At 36.2% G+C, this 22,570-nt stretch overlaps 1 protein-coding gene across 1 annotated transcript in view; it reads right to left on the bottom strand.

Annotated features, from left to right (window-relative positions):
* slx1 (structure-specific endonuclease subunit SLX1) overlaps nt 1-22,570 on the bottom strand; it is a 56,969-nt gene that overhangs the window by 16,402 nt on the left and 17,997 nt on the right. The window contains exon 3 of the mRNA XM_090380729.1: nt 7,485-7,670. Coding sequence (XP_090236855.1) covers nt 7,485-7,670 — 186 coding nt within the window. The remainder of the gene's footprint in view (nt 1-7,484; nt 7,671-22,570) is intronic.

Below are 22,570 nucleotides of genomic sequence, written 5' to 3'. Positions count from 1 at the left end.
AAGCATTTGAGTATAAATTTCACAATACAAATTGGATCTTATACCTATAAAATATATAATATTTGGATTTAACATCATATGGAATTAATAATTCATTATTTACATTAAGAAAAAAGAAAGCAGAAAGATTTATTTCATGCATTTTTCTATTTAACTGTTACATTGGTTAATAAAGAAGCATTTTTAACCAATGTGACAGTTGTCAACAGCAATGCTGAGTATGAATAATAAACAAAAACTATACATAAAATAAAAATGGGGCTTATAACATTGTCAAGTCATGACATTTTCATATCATAGAACAGTCTGAATGAGTTTAGGAAGCTATGTCAGTTTATGACTATTTAATTTTATTTAATTTCCAATGCAACTATGGTGGTTTTTTTTGCCCTTGTTTCTTAAATGAAAAGCACAGAATGTAATGTAACTAGAGTACTATGAACATAACTTTGGTGCTGTATCAGAACGTTGCATAATTCTATTAAAGTGGTTAATCTGCTATTTACTATCAGAAGAGCTATACAGTGCTGATTTAAAAAAATTAACAAATTCCTAATGTCAGATTTATAAGGTTCTACTGTAGCTTAAATCATGGGGAAGGGGGTGATTGGGCAGTGCATAAATAATAAGTCAAAAAGGAAAATGGTAGTGAAAGGTCTGAGAAATATTAACATAAAGTATACTTTTAACTCCATCGTCAGTGAAATCTGGTAATCACCTAACGGGTGTGTAAAGGTCACTATGATCATGCCAATAAATCCTGGACTATCAGACATCCATTCACTATTTTCCCCTCATCATCAGCCATTTTCAATCCACTGCAGGATGAAGGCCTCTCCAGTAACTTTCCAGTTCCTCCTGTTTTGTGCAATGGCCATCCATTTACTATCCACGAACTCGTGAATTTCGTCTGTCCATCTCTGTCGTTGTCTTCCAGGTTTTCTTCTAGCTCTTCTTAGGTACCATTCTGTTATTTTCTTAGTCCATCTGTCATCGTGTCTTCGAGCTATGTGTCCTGCCCAAGACAATTTTAGTTCTTTAGTTTTGTTTGTTTGTTTGTTTGTTGTTTGGTTTTTAGGACCATTAGCAATTAAGGCCATATTGCTCTGGGATATGCAGTGGTCATTCCTGACCTTTCCGCATCCTCCGTTTTTGGTGGTGACGGGCCTTTAGTTTTGATAAGAATGTCCTTTACTTGAGTTTGCTGCCTAATCCATGTGTTTCTCTTCTTATCCAACAGTCTGATTCCTAATATAATATGTTCCATTCTTTGCTGTGTAGTTCTCAGCTTCTTTTCCATTCTTTTGGTGAGTGCCCAAGTTTCACTTCCGCAAGTCATGGTGGGGAGTATATATTGGTTCATTATTTTGCATTTCAGACAAACCAGGATATTGCTCCTCAGTATGTCACTATATTTCCTGAATGCTATCGATCCAAAATTTATTCTTCTCTTGACTTCCAGCCATTTATCATTATTACAGCTAATGAATTGTCCCAGATAAGCATATGAATCCACCTTTTCAATTACTGCTCCTTCAATCATTATAACCCTTTCTATGGCATACTTGTTCATCATTACTTTTGTTTTAGCCATATTCATCTTTAGTCCGAAATCCTTACTAACTCTGCATAACTGATTAAGATTTTCCTATAATTCTTTGGGATCATGGCTTATGATCGCAATGTCATCTCAATCATAAATGGTTTAGGTACTCTCCATTCACATTGACTCCTTTCTGAGACCAGTCTAATCTTCTGAAAGCTTCCTCAAGGGCAGCAGTAAATACCTTCGGAGATATTGTTTCCTTGTTGAACTCCTTTCTCAATTTTAAATTTGCTACTATCTTTGTCTAGTCTAATAAAGGAGGTACCGTTCTCATATATTTTCTTCAAAATAATAGTATATGGGGTATCTCTGCCCTGTCTTTCCAATGCCCGAAACATTGCCTTATGCTGTATGGAGTCAAATGGCTTTTCATAATCCACAAATGCCAAGCATAATGGTGTTTTATATTCATTTGCTTTCTCCATTAGCTGTGACATTAAATGAAGGTGATCCATAGTTGAGAATCCTGTCCCAAAGCCAGCTTGCTCTTTTGGTTGATTTTCTTTAAGTATTCCTTCAAAATGTTAGTAATGACCCTTGTGAACAACTTGTAGATATGAGATAACAAGCTAATTTGTTTATAATTTACAATTTCTGATTTATCTCCTTTCTTATGCAGCAAAACTATGATTGCATTATTCCATTCCTTGGGCGTCATGCCTTTTCTAATGCATTTTGTGAAGAGTCTTGCCAGTTTCTATGTCATGTCTCTTCCTCCCAATTTTAACAACTCTACAATAATTTCATCTTCATATGGAGCTTTCTGATTCGTCATTTTCTTCAACGCAGGTTCTACCTCATCAGGAAGGATATTGGGTATGTCGTATGTGTTACTAATTTGTAATCCATCTTCCCCACTGCTGGCATCATTCCTTCGCTCCTTGTATAATTCTCTATAGTAGTCTTCTGCTATTTGAATTATGCTTTCTCTACTATTTATAAGTACACCATCACTATTCTTCAGTTTCAGTATCATTTGTTTTTCTGTATTCCTGCTCATGGCTGCTGATTTAAGTCCTTTGTTTTCCCTTAATGCTTGTTCTACTTTTCTTGTGTTAAATCTTCTTATGTCCTCTCTGGTCTCTTTCTAATGGCTTTGCATAACTCAGTATACTCAATTTTATCCTTGTCAGTGTTTACCTTGCTCTTCATTTGTCGTCTTCAGTTCATCATGACAAGTGTTTCTTGACTAATTTTTTCTTCTTTGGATTTCTTTTTACCTATAAGTTTCTTGGGCTTTATCACTTTCAGAAAGTTGTAGTATTCCTCATCAATATCTTGGACCTGAACAGTCTGCAGAAGCTAAAACTTGTTTTTAAGATCCACTACATCTGCTTTTTTTCCTCTTCTGTTATCTCAAAAACCATATTATTTTCTTGAGTCAGTTTTTTCCTTTCTTTTCTTACATCTATATCAAGTGTGCACCTTACCATTCTCTAATCACTTCCAACATTTACCTTGTTCAGGACGGTAACATCATGTGGATATATCTTCTGTTAGTGAGGATGAAGTCAATTTCATTAGTTGTTAATCCATTTGGGCTCTCCTATTTCCACTTTCTGTTCACCCTTTTCTTGAAAAAGGGTTCATTACTGACATTCCTCGAGATTCTGCAAATTCCACAAGTCTTTCACCTCTTTCATTTCTTTCTCCAATTCCAAAATTTCCTATAGTTCCCCTTTCTGCGCTGTTTTATCTCTTTCCAACCTTAGCATTGAAGTCCCCCATAATGATATTGTAGTGGGTTTTCTGCTCATCTAGAATACTCAATTCGGGTGTACATTTCTTCAACCTCTTTGTCGTCATGGCCTGATGTTGGTGCATAAATCTTTATAACCTTTAGCCTGTACCCCTTAGAAATCCTGAGTAGTAACCTTGACACCCTGGGTGATGTACTTTTGAATTCCAAAATGTTTTCTATATCTTTAAGGACCAGAAAGCCAACTTCACTTTCACTCCTTTCATTGTTTACACTGGTGTACAGCAGATTTCCACTTGATAAACTTATAAGTGATTCATTTCTTCTTCTTGTTTCAGCCAAACTGATGATATTCCAATTCACATTTTCTAATTCCTTTTCCAGCTCTAATATCCTATCTTCACCGATGAGCGACCTTACGTTGTAACAGGCCAAGTTCAGTTTCCATGCATGGCAGCCTGGTCGTACCGAGAGATTCTTAGCACCCTCTGCTTCCACTGTGATCATCTCGCTGCCATAAGAGGGGGAGTGAAAGCCGCTGGGGACTGAGGACCATTTGTTTCGTCGTGCTGTCATGTGCTGGAGGGTTTGGTCTTTTCTTCTTCAGGCTGACGAGGCATCTTGAAGAGAACCACTATACACATTCGTTGCTACCTAAGTGACATAACAGGGCTAACTATCAAGAAGGTGTGCGTGAGTGGATTTTAGGGAGGCAGGCCAACCAGACTTCTCCAAAATCTTCTGAAATAGAAAGATATTGGATCCATCAGTGTTTTAGACTGTGTCTGATTACACAGAATGCCCATTCCCCTCTAAGCCCTTATTTTTCCCCCCTCACTCTATCCAAATTTCTGTTAGATCTTTATTTATCCCTAGAGAGAGAGAGAGAGAGAGTAAGCAAGCTCTCTCTCTCTCTCTTCTAATGCATTTTCTTGATCTGCCTCTAGGCCTATTATCATTCATTTTTGTTATAAATATCTGTTAACTAATCTCCCCTCTCCCAGCCTTTTTACAGGCCCATACCATATTACATCTTAAACTTTTAAGTTTGATCACTTAACTTTGATTAGACATTTGTTAGCAAGTGTTTTCTTATTTTCTCACTTAATATTCATAATACCAAATCATATGCCACTGCTTCGATTTATTTTTCTTTAAACTCTAATTTCTGAAGATTCTAATTTTTTACAAATTCTTTTATTTCTTACCCAGCTTGCTACCCTACGGGTTGAAATAAGCTTAAAAATTGTATTATAAACAGCTAATTTTTTTTTCGGTCCAAATGAATTAATTTCCTCTCTTTCTGCATTTCCTGTTTCACTTATTCTATTGTTTATTTCCATTTCTAAAATGCCATCATCATTACAGAATTTCCTAGGTACACAAAATTATCTTTTCCAATTTGTTTATTTAGGTGATACACACTACAATTTTCTTAATTTTTCCGAACTACATCATGTTTTTTGCGCACTTAATTTTCATGCAAAATTCGACAAACTTTATCTAATTTAATCAGAAATTCTTGAAGAGCTTACATGCTACTATTTAATAGCACGTAATAATAATAATAATGATGAAATTTTTATATCCCACCACAACATAAAACTTTGTCAAAAATTTAGCCTTTTATTAAATAGTCCAGGAAAATTATAAAAAGAAGTGGCAATAAGGAGCAGCCCCACCCTCTCAGTTTAACCTTAAGTCATTTTCCAATGAATTCTTTAATCCTCACTACAGATTTGTCTTTTTTTTTTTTAATATAAGTTCCTCCCCCCCCCCCCATTAAAAATTCTCGCTGATGCACTATTTTCCTAAAATTTGAGAAAAATCAGATTCCTAAGTACTTTGTCATATGCATTTTCAAGATCAGCAAATCCTAAATATAGGTTCTTGTTATGCTCCCATGACTTTTCTATAATTTATTTTAGTGTGTATAATTAATCCTTGCATTCCTTGTTTGGACTAAAATCTGGCTATTCTTTCCCAAAGTCAACACTTCGGCTTTATCTTGCTTTTTATATACTGATACAATTAACACTTTACTCCAATCTACTGGAATTTGTCCTCCGGAAAACTGGTTCTCCATTTTTCAACATTTGTTTCAAAATTTGTTTAATTTTGTCCACAACTGTTCCCTTTCCATACATGATATTTTCATGACTCTTTTTTACTTCAGTTATAGACAGTACAGTCAGTCCTCGTATAGCATGATAGTTGTGTTCCTATAAACCCTCATGCAATGCAAAATCATGCAATATAAACAACAGGCCCTATGGGAAAAATAGGGTTAGGTGCCAACCACCCAAGATTGAACACACATTTGTAACCAAAACATTACCAAACACAATAAATAATCGTAATAAAATACTTACGTATTTCATTACGACTATTAGGTAATAAAATATTCCTACTGCTTTTGTTTCTGTCGTAAGCAAACTTGTTTTTTGTTTGATTTTCTATCCAAACAGATGACAGCCGTTCCATCTCTTCCAATTCTTTGTGTCTTAATCTAATGGATTTTAATTACACTTTGAGTTATACCTGCTATGAAAGTTGTTTTTATTTTCTCTGCATTCCTTGTAATTCTCGGCACTGCCTCATTTAGGCCTGTGGCACGTGCAATATCATATGGTCTTTCATTTCACTCAAAGCATTTCACAATTTCATACTTTTTTTCTATCAACAGAGGCGGACTGGCTATAAGCCTTACCGGGGAAACCCCAGCGGGCCGGAGGCCGGTGTGATTTTGGCCATAAACGCAAGTCAGAAAACTGGTTTCTGAATTGCGTTTTCCACAAACATGCCGAAGCCTTCTTGACTTTTTGGGATTTTGCCATGCCCACTCAAACTATTAATATATATAATTAATTGAAATATGATTAAACATTATTACAAAAACTTGGAAAAGGGAAATTTATAGTGGCATGAGGCCACTATAAATTTTCCCGGGTAAGAAATTTTGACCCAGTCCGCTTCTGTTTATCGATATTGCTTTTCTTTTTCTCTCTGAATCTGCAGTGTCTTCACCAGAACGCTTCCTTTTCACACCTTTTAAGTATTTTACTCATTTTTAGGGAATAAAGCACAATTACAAAACGAGGAGGCACGCTTGATACACATAAACAAAGCTGTGCGCATGTAGCAACTGAATAAACAACACCATAAAGGCAGAGATTAACACCTCACATTTTACTAAAGCACATTTCTAGGGGTTACTACCATAAAACAATAAAAACAATTTCCAATTGCATTTCTGCTAGTGAAATCTGTTATAATAAACTGGTAGTAAACTCAATCTAATTGCATTTGCAATTATACCGATAGCTGGAATTGTGTTCGTTTTTACGTTATTATGGTGAAATGTGTTTCCCCTTCACTGATAGAAAAAACAAATACATTTTCAGAATATTCTCTTCATTCCTATCGTGTTGCGTTCGGTTGGGGTGATTCTGCGTTCGACTGCCATTTCTTGTAAACACAAAGGCAAATCGGTGCATAAGCGAATTCGGTTCATGTATATAAGATATCGTTCCCCTATTTATAAATCATGTACAATCGAATTCGTGTAGTGTAAACACATGTTATACGAGGACTGACTGTACCTGAAATTTCTTTTTCTTCAGAGATGTCGTTGGCTCATTGATTTGGCAAATAAAAGTATTTACTCGTTATTTCTAAAATAGCCTCTGTTCTGTTTTAATTTCACCATTATCATTTTTGATTACTTTATGTTTTGTTTTTTTCAATCTTCTGAGATTAACTAAATGCCAAATTATTTTTTTACCTTCTTGATACTTTTTTCCCATAAATTTTCCAAAATCCTCCCAAGACTTTTTTTTTAGCCTTCTTCATGTATCTTGATGGTTTTGCAGTTTTCTTTACACTCCACCAACATGAGTTCAATAGTTTTATTTACCAAAACTTACTCTCTCTCTCTCTCTCTCTCTCTCTCTCTCTCTCTCTCTCTCTCTCTCTCTCGTTTTTTTTTTTTTTTCTCCTGCTGCCCCTTTCAATTGCCCACCACAGTGTTCTGAACTTCCTATCTTTATTAGGTTCTCTTATATTTTTGCCATTTTTCATCTAAAATCATGTTAGCATTTAGGGAATACCACTTTAATAAATTGAATAGTTTAATAGCATTATTAATTTTATAAACACTAAGCTTATAAAAGTACTCACCCTGAATTCTTGCTCATACTCTTGAATCAACCATCGTATAGTTAAGGGTAATCTATTCCATGGCCCAACTTGCAACATCTGTGACATAACTCGAAATCTGTACTGAAAACTGGTTTCTGACTTGCGTTTTCCACAAACATGCCGAAGCCTTCTTGACTTTTTGGGATTTTGCCATGCCCACTCAAACTATTAATATATATAATTAATTGAAATATGATTAAACATTATTACAAAAACTTAGAAAAGGCAAATTAATCATTACACACATTCTAAAATAAATTTTAAATTTAATATTATAAATACTTATAATAATTATAATTATATTTATAATAAATAGTATGAATTTTTATAAATACTAGTACAGAATGTCCTAAAAGTATATTAATCCAGTATCAAGCACTTTAGGCTTGTGGAACCTTAGTATAAAAACATTTTCCATGCAAAAACAAAATGAGTGATCAAACTCAATCTTTCAGTACACTTCAATGACAATCTGTTGATTAGCTGGCTCATAAAAAGAACTCCACCTATATGCAGAGACTATCATGCAGTGAGTGGCAAAACTGTTGGGAAGTATTACTACCATTTCATGCAAGTTATGTGAAAAAGCTGATTCTAATATAATTAATTTATGAGCTAGTAAAGTGTTTGAGCTTTTGAAGTAATTTCTTAAGTTTCCTACAAAGAAATTAGAAACTCTTTGCCACTAACGTAGAAAAATACACTGGTAAAGGAGTATAAATAATTGTTTAGTTTTGTTCAAGCCATTTTTGACAAAACAAACACAATCACACTATCTTTCAATCATTTGAATCTGGGGAAGAGAGCGATTCAAGAAAGTCATATATCATATTCAAGGCAACCACATAAATTAGAAAATAAAAATAAAACTGCAGTGATGTATTCTTATGGTGCTGAGAGCATTACTAATGGTGGGGAAGTGCATTTATATATGGGAATACAGTCGAACTCCATATAACGAAATCGATTGTGCACTTGAAAAAATTCATTATAAAGAAATAAGACCTTTACAACAATGAAAAATAATGTAATTAAACTCAGAAAAATTAGAATTAAATCAGAAATAAGTGGGAATGAATAAATTTTCTAACATTTTAAAACAATTAATTTATTAACAGACACATATTAAGAAATGACTATTTACTTGATGTGCACAATATATTAGTACACTTTTAGAATTATGTCGTAAAATATTTGGTTATTTTTTGTTGTATACTGGATTTTACTGTATATTGTTCATAAAAATGTTTGCACTTGTTTAAGAACTCAAATATATTTTCTGGCACATCTTCTTCACACTGAAGACCTCAACGCAAAGTTTCAAATGCTGCCAACATTTCATGTTTGGAAGGTTTAATATTGCACTCATTGCCCTCATTTTCGTCCAACTCATAGTAGATATTGTGACTAGTTCTTTGAATACTCTCCTAAAAATGTTGGAGTCGCTCGGATATTCAGCTACTATGACATCATTATCAACTCCTAAAAATTCTTCAAGAACAATTTCTGCACTGATCAAACGTCTCGCTTGGAGTTCATCCCAACGTTGCTCAATGTCTTGTAGCAGTTCGTCCCTCTCATCGCTGTTAATTGGCATTTTAGCAAAACCTATTTTTGCAAAACAATTCTTAATTGTTGTTTTCGTCACATCTTGACTCCACACTTTCACCAACTCCAATATGCACATCCACAAATCTATAACAGAATCTATGGTTGATTGGTTTCTATTCTCAATATAATTTTTTTTTCGGTATGCACCTTTGGCACTGCATTTTCAAATTCTTGATAATGCCTTGGTCCACTGGCTGCAGTTTAGATGAGGTATTCGGAGAGAAGAAAACAAGCTTCGCACTTGTAAGTTTCAAAATTACCGAGTGAAGGTGGGCAGGGCAATTGTCGACAATCAAAGCAATTTTTCTGTTTTCTTTCATCATCTTTCTATCGAAATTTAAAATCCACTGTTCAAAAATTTCACTAGTCATCCAAGCTTTTCGTTGTAGTTCAACTCCGACGACTTTACTCCTTTGAAACATCGGGGTTGTTTACTTTTACCTATTACCAGAAGCTTCAGTTTTTCATTACCAGCCATATTTGCACCAATCAAAACTAATTCTTTCCTTACTATTTTTACCACCTACACATTTGTCACCTTTAAAAGTCAGTGTCCTGTTTGGCAAACATTTAAAAAATAGACCTGTTTCATCAATGCTGAATATGTCTTTGGGCTCTTAGTCCTCCATAATTTTTTTCAAAACTGTTTCTTTCCAATGGGTACAGTCATCTTCAATTACAACCACACTTTCACCTGAAATAATTTTCGAGTAAGCCATGGCACTTTTTAAATTTGTCCAACTGGCTTGGAATGTACTCCGTAGCCTTTTCTTTTATTAATATCCCTGATATCGGCATGATTTGGTCTCGAATCAACTTCATCCACTTAAAAACTGCTTCATCCACATCTTCATACAGGCATAATTTTGCATGCTTCTGAGTGGGTCCCATTTCCTCAAACGGTTTGAGAATCGAAACATGGTTTTTCAGAATGGTTGACACGCTACTGGCAGGGATATCAAATTTTAAAGCGATTTCTTTTTTCAATGCCCCGATCTACACCATTAAGCACTTCCACTTTTTCCAGTACACTCAAGGATTTCCTCTTAGACATTGTAAGGTTACTCGCACAGCAGCAAACAAAACTGATTTACGGACTACTTGTACCTGCCATACAGAGACAGGCGAAATTTAGTGAAAGTATGAATGACTTATTTCTGCGAAACAACAGATGAATTTCCGGGATAAAGGAAAATCACTCTCTCCTAATTCTCTAATAGGGTGATTGCAATAGAAAACAGGTTGACCAGAGCCAATGTCCATGTTGGGAATATGCCTTAATCTTTGCCAATGGCTGTGGACACATAGATAGTTTCTCAGCGCGACTTCTCGGTACAGTAAATGCTTTATGGGCAATAGTAAATTTTGGAATGCTCTTAAGAATTAAACCCTTTAGCTATTAAAAGCTCAAGTGATTAATTCTTAATCCTTTTAGCTCTTAATTCGTGCTTTCTACAGCGTCAACTCTATTGCCTAAACGCCAGAGGTGAGAACAATGCATACTCAGGTGTCTCAAAATTAGGTCATCACATGGAAATTTTCTTTGTTATACGGAAACTATTTTCAACGTAATGACCAAGGGGAAATCAAAAAAAGTTTGCCATATAGAAAAATTCACTATATGGAAGTTCATTAAAGAGAGGTTTGACTGTATTATGAAATTGCCATTGTTCACCTTTCATTCCCATTACAAAATGATAGTGTAACTCAATGCAACACTGGAAGGCACACACAACCTTTGGTAAGGTCATGAGGTTTCCATGAAAAAGAAACCACCTTTTCTGGGAATGCGCATTTAGAGGAAATTCTAATATGTAAGCATTAAATCATTCTGAAATAATATTCATAGAACTTTTAGAATCGGTAATTTGGTGTAGATATAATATTGCAAATAGCTAGCACGAGAGTTCAAACCATGTAGGTGGCAATAGATAGTTAAATTTCTTATCTATTATAACTACTTATATCTTACAAAGGTAACATTTTAACTTAATACATATAACTTAAACTTGGTAGGAGAAAAAAATTGATCCTGAAATACAGTCAGTCCTCGTATAACACGTGTTTACATTACACGAATTCAATCATACACGATTTATAAATAGGGGAACGATATCTTATATAACACGAACCGAATTCGCTTATGCATGATTCGCCTTTGTGTTTACAAGAAATGGCAGTCGAACGCGGAATCACCCCAACCGAACGCAACACGATAGGAATGAAGGGAAGATTCTGAAAATGTATTTATGTTTTTTATATCAGTGAAGGGGAAACACATTTCACCATAATAACGTAAAAACAAACACAATTCCAGCTATCGATATAATCGCAAATGCAATTAGATGGAGTTTACTACCAGTTTATAACAGATTCCACCAGCAGAAACAAAACTGGAAATTGTTTTTATTGTTTTATGGTAGTAACCCCCAGAAATGTGCTTTAGTAAAATGTGGGGTATTAACAGTGTATCTCGGCCTTTACAGTGTTGTTTATTCAGTTGCTATACGCGCACAGCTTTGTTTATGTGTATTAAGCGTGTCTCCTCGTTTTTTAATTGCACTTTATTCCCTAAAAATGAGTAAAATACTTAAAAGGTGTGAAAAGGAAGCGTCCTGGCGAAGACACTGCAGATTCAGAGAGAGAGAAAAAAAAAAGCAATATCGATAAACAGAGGCGGACTGGATCAAAAATTTTTACCCGGGAAAATTTATAGTGGCCTCATACTACGGTTTATGGCCAAAATCACACCGGCCCACCGGGGTTTCCCCGGTACGGCTTATGGCCAGTCCGCCTCTGTCGAAAGAGAAAAAATATGAAATTTTGAAACGCTTTGAGCGAAATGAAAGACCATGTGATATTGCAAGTGCTACAGACCTAAATGAGGCAACGTCGAGAATTACAAAGAATGCGGAGAAAATAAAAACAACTTCCATAGCGGGAACAATTCAAAGTGTAATTAAAATCCATTAGATTAAGACACAAAGAATTGGAAGAGATGGAACGGCTGTCATCTGTTTGGATAGAAAATCAAACAAAAAACAAGTTTGCTTATGATAGGAGCAAAAGCAGTAGCAATATTTTATTACGTAATAGTCTTAATAAAATACAAAGGGTACTAGGAAAGTTTTGCAATATGACGCAACAATGAATCACAGGAAGCTGCTTGTTGCTGCATGTTGAGACATGTTCATACGTGCATAGTAGCCGCCGCGCCAAGTCGTTGGGCTCAGTTATTCATTAGTAGTGAGAGTGTAAAGTGCTTGCGATGGCATCGTGGTCACGAAATGAGATAAGGACAGTTTTGCGGTATAATTTCGTGCGTGGTTTAACCATAGACCAGTGCTTAGAAGAAATGACTCTTGCACTAGATGATGATTGTCCACATCGTACAACGATATTCAGGTGGTATAGCGAATTCCAAAGGGGAAATTTCACTCTGGAGGATTCTGAGGGGCCGGGAAGGCCACGAACGTCAGTTACGGAGGAAAACGTTACTGCTGTGAGGAAAATGCTTGACGAAAACAGGCGAGTGACCTACCCACAGATAGAGGATACTTTGGGCCTAAATGCACCAGCAATTCGTTCGATTCTGCAAGATCATTTGCACGTGAAGAAACTTTGTTCTCTCTGGGTGCCGCATCAACTGACTGAAGAGCAGATGACACGATGTGTGACTTGGTGCCGGGAGATGTTAAAAAAGTTTGATAAGGGACAATCTCGGTATGTGAACAACATCGTGACAGGTGACGAGACTTGGCTGTACTATTACGATCTGCCGACCAAGGCTCAAAACAAAGTTTGGGTCTTTGATGATGACGACACACCTGTAATTGTCAGAAAATCCCTATCTGTAAAGAAGAAAATGATAGCTGTATTTTTCAAATCGAGTGGAATTGTGGAACGTGTCGTTTTGGACACGCAGAAGACAGTCACAGCTAAGTGGTATACTGAACAATGCCTGCCTAAAGTCATTGGATCTATGAAGAACCTGCGGCCAAAGTCAAGAATGGACACCTGGTACCTCCATCACGAAAATGCTCCAGCTCACCGCGCCAAAGCCTGCACCCAATATTTGATCACGACAGGACTGAAACTTCTCGAGCACCCTCCCTACAGTCCAGACCTTGCTCCCTGCGACTTTGCACTGTTCCCGCATGTGAAAATGAAGCTAAAAGGGAGGCGGTTTTCCAGTGATGAGGACCTTCTACGGGCTTGGGACAACGAGTGTGCTTTACTCCCTAGTGAAACTTGGCAGAACTGGTTTAAAGATTGGTTTCGGAGGATGGAGAGGGGTATTGAATGTAGAGGAAATTACTTTGAAAAAATTAAATAAACAAAGCTGTATTGCAAAACTTTCCTAGTACCCTTTGTACGTAAGCATTTTATTATGACATACTTACGTATTATAAAATACGTAAGTATTTTATTACGACTATTTTATTTAATATAATAAATTTTTTACGAATAAAATACGTATTTTATTTGTAAAAAATACTTTTTTACGAATAAAAAATACTAAAAATACTTTATTATAATATATTTAATCGTTATAAAATACGTATTTTATAATGATTAAAATTACTCGATTATTTATTGTGTTTGGTAATGTTTTGGTTCCAAATGTGTGTTCAATCTTGGGTGGTCGGCACCTAACCCCACTTTTCGCATAGGGCCTGTTGTTTATATTGCATGATTTTGCATTGCACGAGGGTTTCTAGGAACACAACTATCGTGCTATACGAGGACAGACTGTATATATATACAGGCAGTTCTCGCTTTACGAGTTCCCGGGTTTATGAGTTTTTTCCCCCCAAGTATCAAGTATCAACAAAATCGAAAATATGAACATTAATTGAAAAAAATTAATATTAAACATTCATAAATACCGCAATCCAAACCATGTGCATAGCTATACAATACACTGTACCCCACTTTACGATATTAATCAGTTCCAGAGACACCATTGTATCGTAAAAATATTGTAATGTGAACCCAATAACACATTGTTTTTTAGTAATTCATTTCAAGATCTTGGAAGTTGAAATTTTCACTGTATAACTAAGCTATTTATCTCTCTAAAATGTCATTTTTAAGGTCACGAGCATGACCTTAAGGCCATATAAAAGGTCGTGAGTGTCATTTGTAAATTGTATTAGTTACCAATTCAAATCATTAAAATGCGTTACACTTTCATCGCTATCATATATTCCGTTATAAGAATCAATTTTAAATTCCTTTGTGATATTTTTCTAAAGCACATTTCTGGAGGTCACGACCATAAAACAATAAAAACAATTTGCACTTTCCAGTTTATTGAGCTTTTCTGTTACTGCAAGCAATTATAAATGGGTAGTAAAATTGATCTTCTTGCATTTGCGAAAATACCGATAATTGCGTGGTTTTTTACGTTATTATGGTGAAATGTGTTTCCCTTTTACTGAAATCTTCAATCGTATAAAAAACAAATAAATTTTCAGAACCTTCTCTTCATTCCTTTTATTTTAAGCTTCGTAAACTTGTTACTCCACGCAAATCGTGTTAGTTGCAATCTGTGTCTGCCGTTAAAAAAATGCTCATGCATGCAATCGTGAAATTTATAATTAAAAGAGAAGATTATCTTGGAAACAAACACCTCTTGAAGCATTTCTGAAAAAGACGACTCATTGTGCAACAAACCAGCAAGTGCCGAGCCAATAATAAGTGATCAACAAGTATGCATTTAGTTGATGATGAAGAATAAACATTCTTTAACATTTGTAAGTCGTAAATAATTTCTCTATTATTATAATTTGCTTGATTTTACAGGCTAAGTTTTCATTTCTTTTGATAAATCAATCATTTAAACATAAACTAATTAGCTAACTAATTTCATTGTTGATAACGTAACCCCTATTTTTTACCTTATGTCTATGGGAAATAAATTCTCGCTTTACGAGTGTGCGCTAGGAATGAATTAACTCGTAAAGTCGTGAACTGCCTGTATATATATATATAGTGTTATTACTGCATTGGGATATAAGTTTAGCTGTGCTAAATGTGAGGAGTTAGGCACCAACTCAACATTGTTATGGGCCTTTATAAGAGCTTGAAGAACAGGATAGATGCCCTTGAAGGATTTAAATTGGGGCCCATCAAGCTCTCAACTGCTAAAATCAACACCAGAGCTTGCACTTGAACATCAGGTAAAACAGCGGCAATCTTCAAGGCAGAATGTCAACAACTACTTCCCAAAGGAAGTAGTTGTTGACAGTGACTCTATTGTCAGGGAAAAGGGGTATATACTGTGCAAAATGGATGGGTGAAACAGGACCAGGGTATGTCTGCCAGGGTCAAAAGTTGATGACTCTGAAGAGTCATCAACTTTTAACCTTTTAAAGGCACAAAATGTGATATTGTCATACACATTGGCACTAATGACATTAAGAGTAGAATGGCGAAATTACTTAAATACAGGTCAAAGTTGAAAAAAGTCCCGAGATAGTGTTGAATTTGAAAGTGCCTGCAATTCTGCTCAGATACAATAGGAGGAAGTATATGATGAGAACCTTGTCAATCAATTCAGTGCAGGAGAGATTGTGCAAGACTCAATGGGTAGAATTTTTCTCAGCATGGATGGTGCTTATTAACAGGAGTGACTGCTCCTACAGGAATAGGATACACTTAAATAGAAAGGGTGCAAGAATATTTACTGATGCTAATGAGGCAGTGTTAGGTGGATCGGAAAACTGCTAGCTTGGGGGAGAAACACGGACTAATAGATTAACAGTAGCTGCTGGCAGAAGTGAAAGTGATTCTTGCACTGCTTATATTGGAATGAGCAGCAGCCTGGAAAACAAGGCGCTGAGAATCATCGCGGAACAAGTAAATACATGGGCTATGTTAGGGTAGTTAAGAATGAGAACAGATGCATTTGGTATACTTGAATGTACACCAAAACTAGGAGTTTAGTAAATAAATTTGATGAATTTGAGGTGCTGGTCAAAACATCAAAGGCAGATATTGTTCAGATATCAGAGATGTGGTGTCACAAAGATATAGGCAGGGATGGCTTGTCCATAGGAACTGCGACACTGCAGCACCCCCAGCTATTTAAATCTAGATATATAGTGAATGGAGTTATATGAAATTTTGTGAAGAACAATGCAATGCAATGAATATTTTTATTAACAAGACCTGCATATAGTATGCACATCCTCTATTTCCAGTAATCATTTCAATAATAAACAAATAAAAACATGAAATTGTTTCCAACTTTGAAGTTTAACCATAGGCCTCACTGTGCGCCAGGCAGTGACACATTTTGCAATCCAGAGAATATCTGGTAGGTGGTTGCCATTGGCAACTTGCCAATATACATTTTTTATAGGTGAAACGAATCAAGGTCACTGTACAACGCACAGTACAGATTTATCGTTGACCTGATGGGTGTGTAGCCACAATGTCGATGTCTCTTTGTTATTTGCCCAAATTCCTATTAATTAACTAAATAATATCAGTGTTAAGTCAATACTCAACATTCAACAGTGTAATTATGTGATTACAGCTTCATTGCGAATTGAGCTTGAACTTGGTAAGTTGAAGTTATATTATGAGGCGATGTGTAAGTAAAACATTATTTCTACAACACACGGTTTTGTGAAATTTGATTGGATCATGGCCTCCATGTTTCGCCATGAAGTAAATTGCGTGACAGTGAATAAACTTCAGCAACTTAGTTTTTCACAATTACCTCTCCAAGAAAAAACTCAAAAAATGAGAATTCGAAGAAACATATTGATAATGTGATTTCACTATCGCTTTTAGGAAGTGTAAATAAGCTAAGCTATATCTACGATCTAGGAAGTGTAAATATTAAAGAACAGCTTAGTGAGGCCTACAGCATTTATGAAAATTTTGAATCCTTAAAGTACATGGAGGAACTGCAAGCGACAACAAAATGCAGATAACAAGGTTTCAGAAGCAACTGGAATTTTGCACATCTTGAGTAAAGAAAAATTTTAGTTCTGGTTAGAACTTTTCCATCAGATAATGCCTCACGTGGAAGTTATTTATAATCAAATGCAATCTCAAGAAATTGAGGCAATTAAAATACATGAATATATATAGGAAACTTTAAGAATGCCATTCTAAAAATCAGGAATTCAATGAACTATGAAATTTCTTCAAAAACACTCTTGATTGCAGTGAAGGAAGTATGCGACTATATAAGTGTTGACTAACTCCTGGCTTAGTGCCGGTGAAGGGTTTGTAAAGTTAACGTACTGCGTGTACCTATGAACCTTACAATAAAGTTCATATTTATAGGTGAGAGATATTCTTTTACAAAGCAATTAATTAAACTCATAAAAGTTCTTTTGACCATTCCGTTAACTAATTCTGGGCCCAAATGCTGCCATTTGACATTAAATAGAATAAAAACATTTTTAAGGAATTCTATGAATCAGGAAAGGCTAAATGCTCAAGTAATGCTTTCAATAGAGAAAAGCTTGGTCAATAGTACACCAAACTTGAGTGAAAAAGTTATTAATCTATTTTCAACAAATAAAAACCAAAGAATGGATTCGTTTTTAAATAAAAGTTCAAGTCAGTTAATGGTAAATGTCTAGTTGTTTGTAGTATTTTTAACTTGCTTATTATTGTTGCTGTGTATGTCTACAGGTCTTATAACCAAGGCAATTTAATGTAACTTTAAGACGCAGCACCCCAAACATCAGAGTCACTGGATATACGTAATGCAGAATTGGAAATTTGGGGAGAACAATGTGTACAGAAAGGATAGAGAGCATAGAAAGGGAAGAGGGGATTATGCTGTTACCCTTAAGAAACACAAAATCTAAGGAAGTGCATTAAGTTGACATGGGTGGACAGTGCAATGTTGAATCAGTTTGGTGTGACATAAGCACTGGGAAAGCAACGCAGAGTAGGACTGTTATAGGCCTAATGACTCTGATGAGTACAATGAACAAATATACAGAGAAATAGATGGCCAGAAAATCAGATCGTCTTATAATGGGAGATTTTAACTTCCCAGATATTGACTAGAATTTGTGGGTTGGTCACTCACACACTAGCAGTGCTTTTGTGTATTTATTGGACGATTGTTTTTCTACACCAGCATGTTCGAGAGGCAACCAGAGGGAGTAATACCCTTGATCTGATTATCAGTAGTGATTCTTCATGCATTAAGAATCTGCAGATAAAGGAATCACTAGGTGAAAGTAATCACAATATGCTGATGTGGGATTTACCTCAAAGATGTAACTACTATCAGGGGTAAAGGGCGGGGTTTTTGCTTTCGTAAAGGTGACTACGATGGTCTGAGATAGATTTAAATTCTATAGTGAGACCAATTGATGATGTTACCAACAGCAAATTGTAATTGGGAAGCATTCAAAAAATTAATCTTGGAAGCTACTAGGCTCTTTACATACCAACTAATAAATATTGTTCAAGGCAAATGTCATATGAACTAATGAGACTCGAGGCAGAGAAGAAAAATGCATGGGATGCATAAAAATTATCAGATGACAGAGAAGTGTACGGTAGATATAAGTTGGTCTGTAATCAAATCATGAAGGAGGTTAGGCAGATGAATGCAGATTATGAGAAATCTTTGGCAAAGGATGAAAAAAAAACAAAAAAAAAAAACAGAGTTCTTTACTTATGTAAACTCTAGAAGGAAGGGGATGAATTAAATTGGTCCAGTTGATATCAATGGTTCGACTATTGATGATCCTGATCACATAGCAGACAAATTGAATGAGTATTTTGCATCTACATTCGCATATGAAGAGTTTTTCAAGGAGGGGAATGCCAGAAGGTTATAAAACTCTGGCAGGGAGCTAAATGATTTTGAAATAACAGAGCAAACTGGAGAAGAAATTGAAGTTAAACATAAGAATGCACCTGGGGTGGATGGGATCTATCCAATTATATTAAAAAAGGCAGCAAAGAAAATAAGCAAACCCTTACCCATAATTATCAGTTTCCTTGGACTCAGGGGATGCCCCCACCCTGGACTGGATATATAAAAATGTGTCCCCCAGAGGTCTGTGTTGGGCCCATTGTTGTTTTCTGTATTTATCAATGATATTGATGAAAGCATCAGGCTTAATGGTTAAGTTTGCCGACGATATGAAGGTTGGCAGGGTTGTTAATGACAGTACACTACTGCAACAGGATCAAGAAAAGTTAAGATGGGCTGAGAGGTGGCAGCTCAATGCTGATGAAATTCTTCCTCTTGCCTAGATTAATCGCCTGAGGGGATATAAATTCAAATTAAGGAAAGACAGTTGTAGAATAGATGCGCGGAAATTTACCCTTAGCCAGTGCATTATCGATTGCTGGAACAAACTGCCATCTGTTGTTGTAGAAGTTAACAGCTTAAATAAATTCATGGCAGAACTAGACAAACATTTGGAGTGAACAGGTGAAGTGGGAAGGTGTTTTTTTTTTCCTACCTGATGCTATATAAACTTGCTTTCTTGCATCATATGCCTCTGCTAATGCTAAATCTCCTTTTCCCCTTGCTTGTATTACTAAAATAATGTTCTATTCTGAAAATAATAAAAATTAAACAAAAAACTGCCAATAAATTTGGTAAGCAAATTTCTTAAAAAACTTGATTGAAGCTCATTTAATAAATTTCATTCCACAATTTTGCATAAAACATTGAACATATTTTGCTACTTGTTAGGGCATTAGCATACATGCTTAAAGTGCCTACTGTCATCACCATATTCGTCTGTCTGTCACCCAGATGTAATAACTCAACTCCCAGTGGATGGATTTTCATTAAATTTCATATGGCTCATTTAGAAAGATTTGTCCTAGTCATCTATTAAGAAACAGCAGCCATTTGTGTATTTGCAGTATTGATCTTAACCAAACAGCTATTGATTCACTGGGTGGAACAGTTACCTCTGTTTGTATGGCAACCAATATTTGTCTCTGAGTGATTGCAACAAAAGTTCACTTTTGATTAGTCAGAGCTTATGCAGATTTTTTCGCTTCTTGATAAGAAAGTTCTACTCATTTTTCTAATGCTAGATCTAAGTTGGTTGGCTGATTTAGAGATTTCTTAGGCGCATGGCAACTATGGCCATAGTGTGCCAGCTAGATCTAATACAGTTGGGGAATGATGTTACATGGTTGTTTTCCATTAAGATTATTACTATATTTAATACCACTCTTACCATGTGAAATTAATAATACTGTTTAAGCTATTTGCCTAAACTACTATACATTAAGTGATGTTTCAGGTATCTTATTGATACCCATCATCAGACCATGCTTCTGACAGACCCCTCTTGCCAATGCTCCCAGAAACCTGATGTGCATGATGACATCATGATTCTGGAAGAATCAGCAAGAGGAGTCTATTAGCAGCATGGTCTGATGATGGGTATCAGTAAGATACCTGAAAAGTCACCTTAATGTATAGTAGTCTGGGCTAACAGCTTAATAAACTATATTATTAATTTCACATGGTATAAGAGTGGTATTTAAATATAGCCATAATCTTAATGCTAGATCTATTTTTCCCATTTCCAGAGTGAGCATTTTCTGAAGTATACAGTGTGCTCCTCACTACAGTTAGGACAATTAGGTGTCTTTGCCATTCAATCAGTATGGGTATGGACAATTAAACCATAGTTTAGCATTAGCATTAGTAGAGGCATTTTATGCAAGAAAGCAAGCTTATGCAGCATCAGCCAAAAAAAAAAAAAAAAAAAACCCCACTTCCACTTCACCCCTCTGTTCGTTCAAAATACCTGTCCAGCTGAGCCTTAAACTTATTTAGGCTATCAACCTCCACCACAAGGGATGGAAGTCTGTTCCACCAACCAACCACCCATCCGCTGGCTAAAGGCAAATTTCCGCACATCTATCCTACATCTGTCTTTCCTCAATTTGAATTTATGCCCTCTCAGGTGATTTTTCTGAGCTAGAGGAAGAATCCCATCAGCATTGAGCATGCTTAAACCATTCAAGGCTTTATACACCTCTATCAGATCACCTCGCTGGTGCCTAGTCTCCAGACACTGTAATTTGCAAAACTTAAGCCTTTCTTCGTAAGAGCACCCCCTTTGTTCCATTCACTAATCTTGTTAGCATTAGCATTAGTAGAGGCATTTGATGCAAGAAAGCAAGCTTATGCAGCATCAGCCAAAAAAAAAAACCCTACTTCCACTTCACCCCTCTGTTCGTTCAAAATACCTGTCCAGCTGAGCCTTAAACTTATTTAGGCTATCAACCTCCACCACAAGGGATGGGAGTCTGTTCCCCCAACCAACCACCCGCTGGCTAAAGGCAAATTTCCGCACGTCTGTCCTACATCTGTCTTTCCTCAATTTGAATTTATGCCCTCTCAGGTGATTTTTCTGAGCTAGAGGAAGAATCCCATCAGCATTGAGCATGCTCAAACCATTCAAGGCTTTATACACCTCTATCAGATCGCCTCGCTGGTGCCTAGTCTCCAGACACTGTAATTTGCAAAACTTAAGCCTTTCTTCGTAAGAGCACCCCTTTGTTCCATTCACTAATCTTGTTGCCCTTCTCTGTACTCATTCCAGCAGCTCTACATCCTTCTTGAAATGACGCCTCCAGACCTGTATACAGTACTCTAGGTGTGGCCTGACCATTGCCTTATACAATGGAATAATCACCTCCTTATCCCTGCTGGAAAAATTCCTGTATATCATTGACAATACTCCATGAGCTACTCTTGCAGCCCGTCTGCACTGCTCAGAGAACTTCATATCTGCCTGCACAACCACCCCCAAGTCCCTTTCATTCTCTACCACTGTCAGTGTAGTACCACAGAGTTGATACGTTGCTCTGGGGTTGCTGTTTCCCATGTGTAGTACTTTACATTTGTCAATGTTAAACTTCATTTGCCACCTCTCAGCCCATCTGCTCAACCTTTCCAGATCCTGTTGCAGCAGCATAGTGTCAGTAGTGTCCTTGACAACCCTGCCAACCTTTGTATCATCTGCAAACTTGGACATTAAGCTTGATATACCATCATCAATATCATTTATAAATATAGAAAACAACAATGGATCCAACACTGAACCCTGAGGGACTCCACTAATAACATTAGTCCACGATGAGCAGTGTCCATTGATTACTACTCTGTCTTCCGCCCCTCAACCATCCCTTTATCCATAGCAGCAATTTGTCTCCAATGCCACACTGCTCCAATTTGTGCAGCAGTCTTCCACGTGCAACAGTATCAAAAGCCTTTCTAAGATCCAAGTATATAATATCAAAGCTATTCCCTGCATCCAGTTCCTTTGTGACTGCATAATAGTATCCAATCAAATTGGTCAGGCAAGACTTCCCCTTAACAAAACCATGCTGTGTCCGAGCTATAACTGAAGTCTTGTCTAAATGATCCTGCAGTGCTTCTTTAACCAGTGCCTCCATTAATTTTCCTGGAACAGAAG

The sequence above is a fragment of the Mastigoproctus giganteus genome, chromosome 9 (genome assembly GCF_048544385.1).
Source record: "Mastigoproctus giganteus isolate SK-2022 chromosome 9, ASM4854438v1, whole genome shotgun sequence".
Classification (NCBI taxonomy): Eukaryota; Metazoa; Arthropoda; class Arachnida; order Uropygi; family Thelyphonidae; genus Mastigoproctus; species Mastigoproctus giganteus.
Note: the sequence above shows the minus strand (reverse complement) of the source record. Positions and strands in the feature narration are given on the sequence as shown.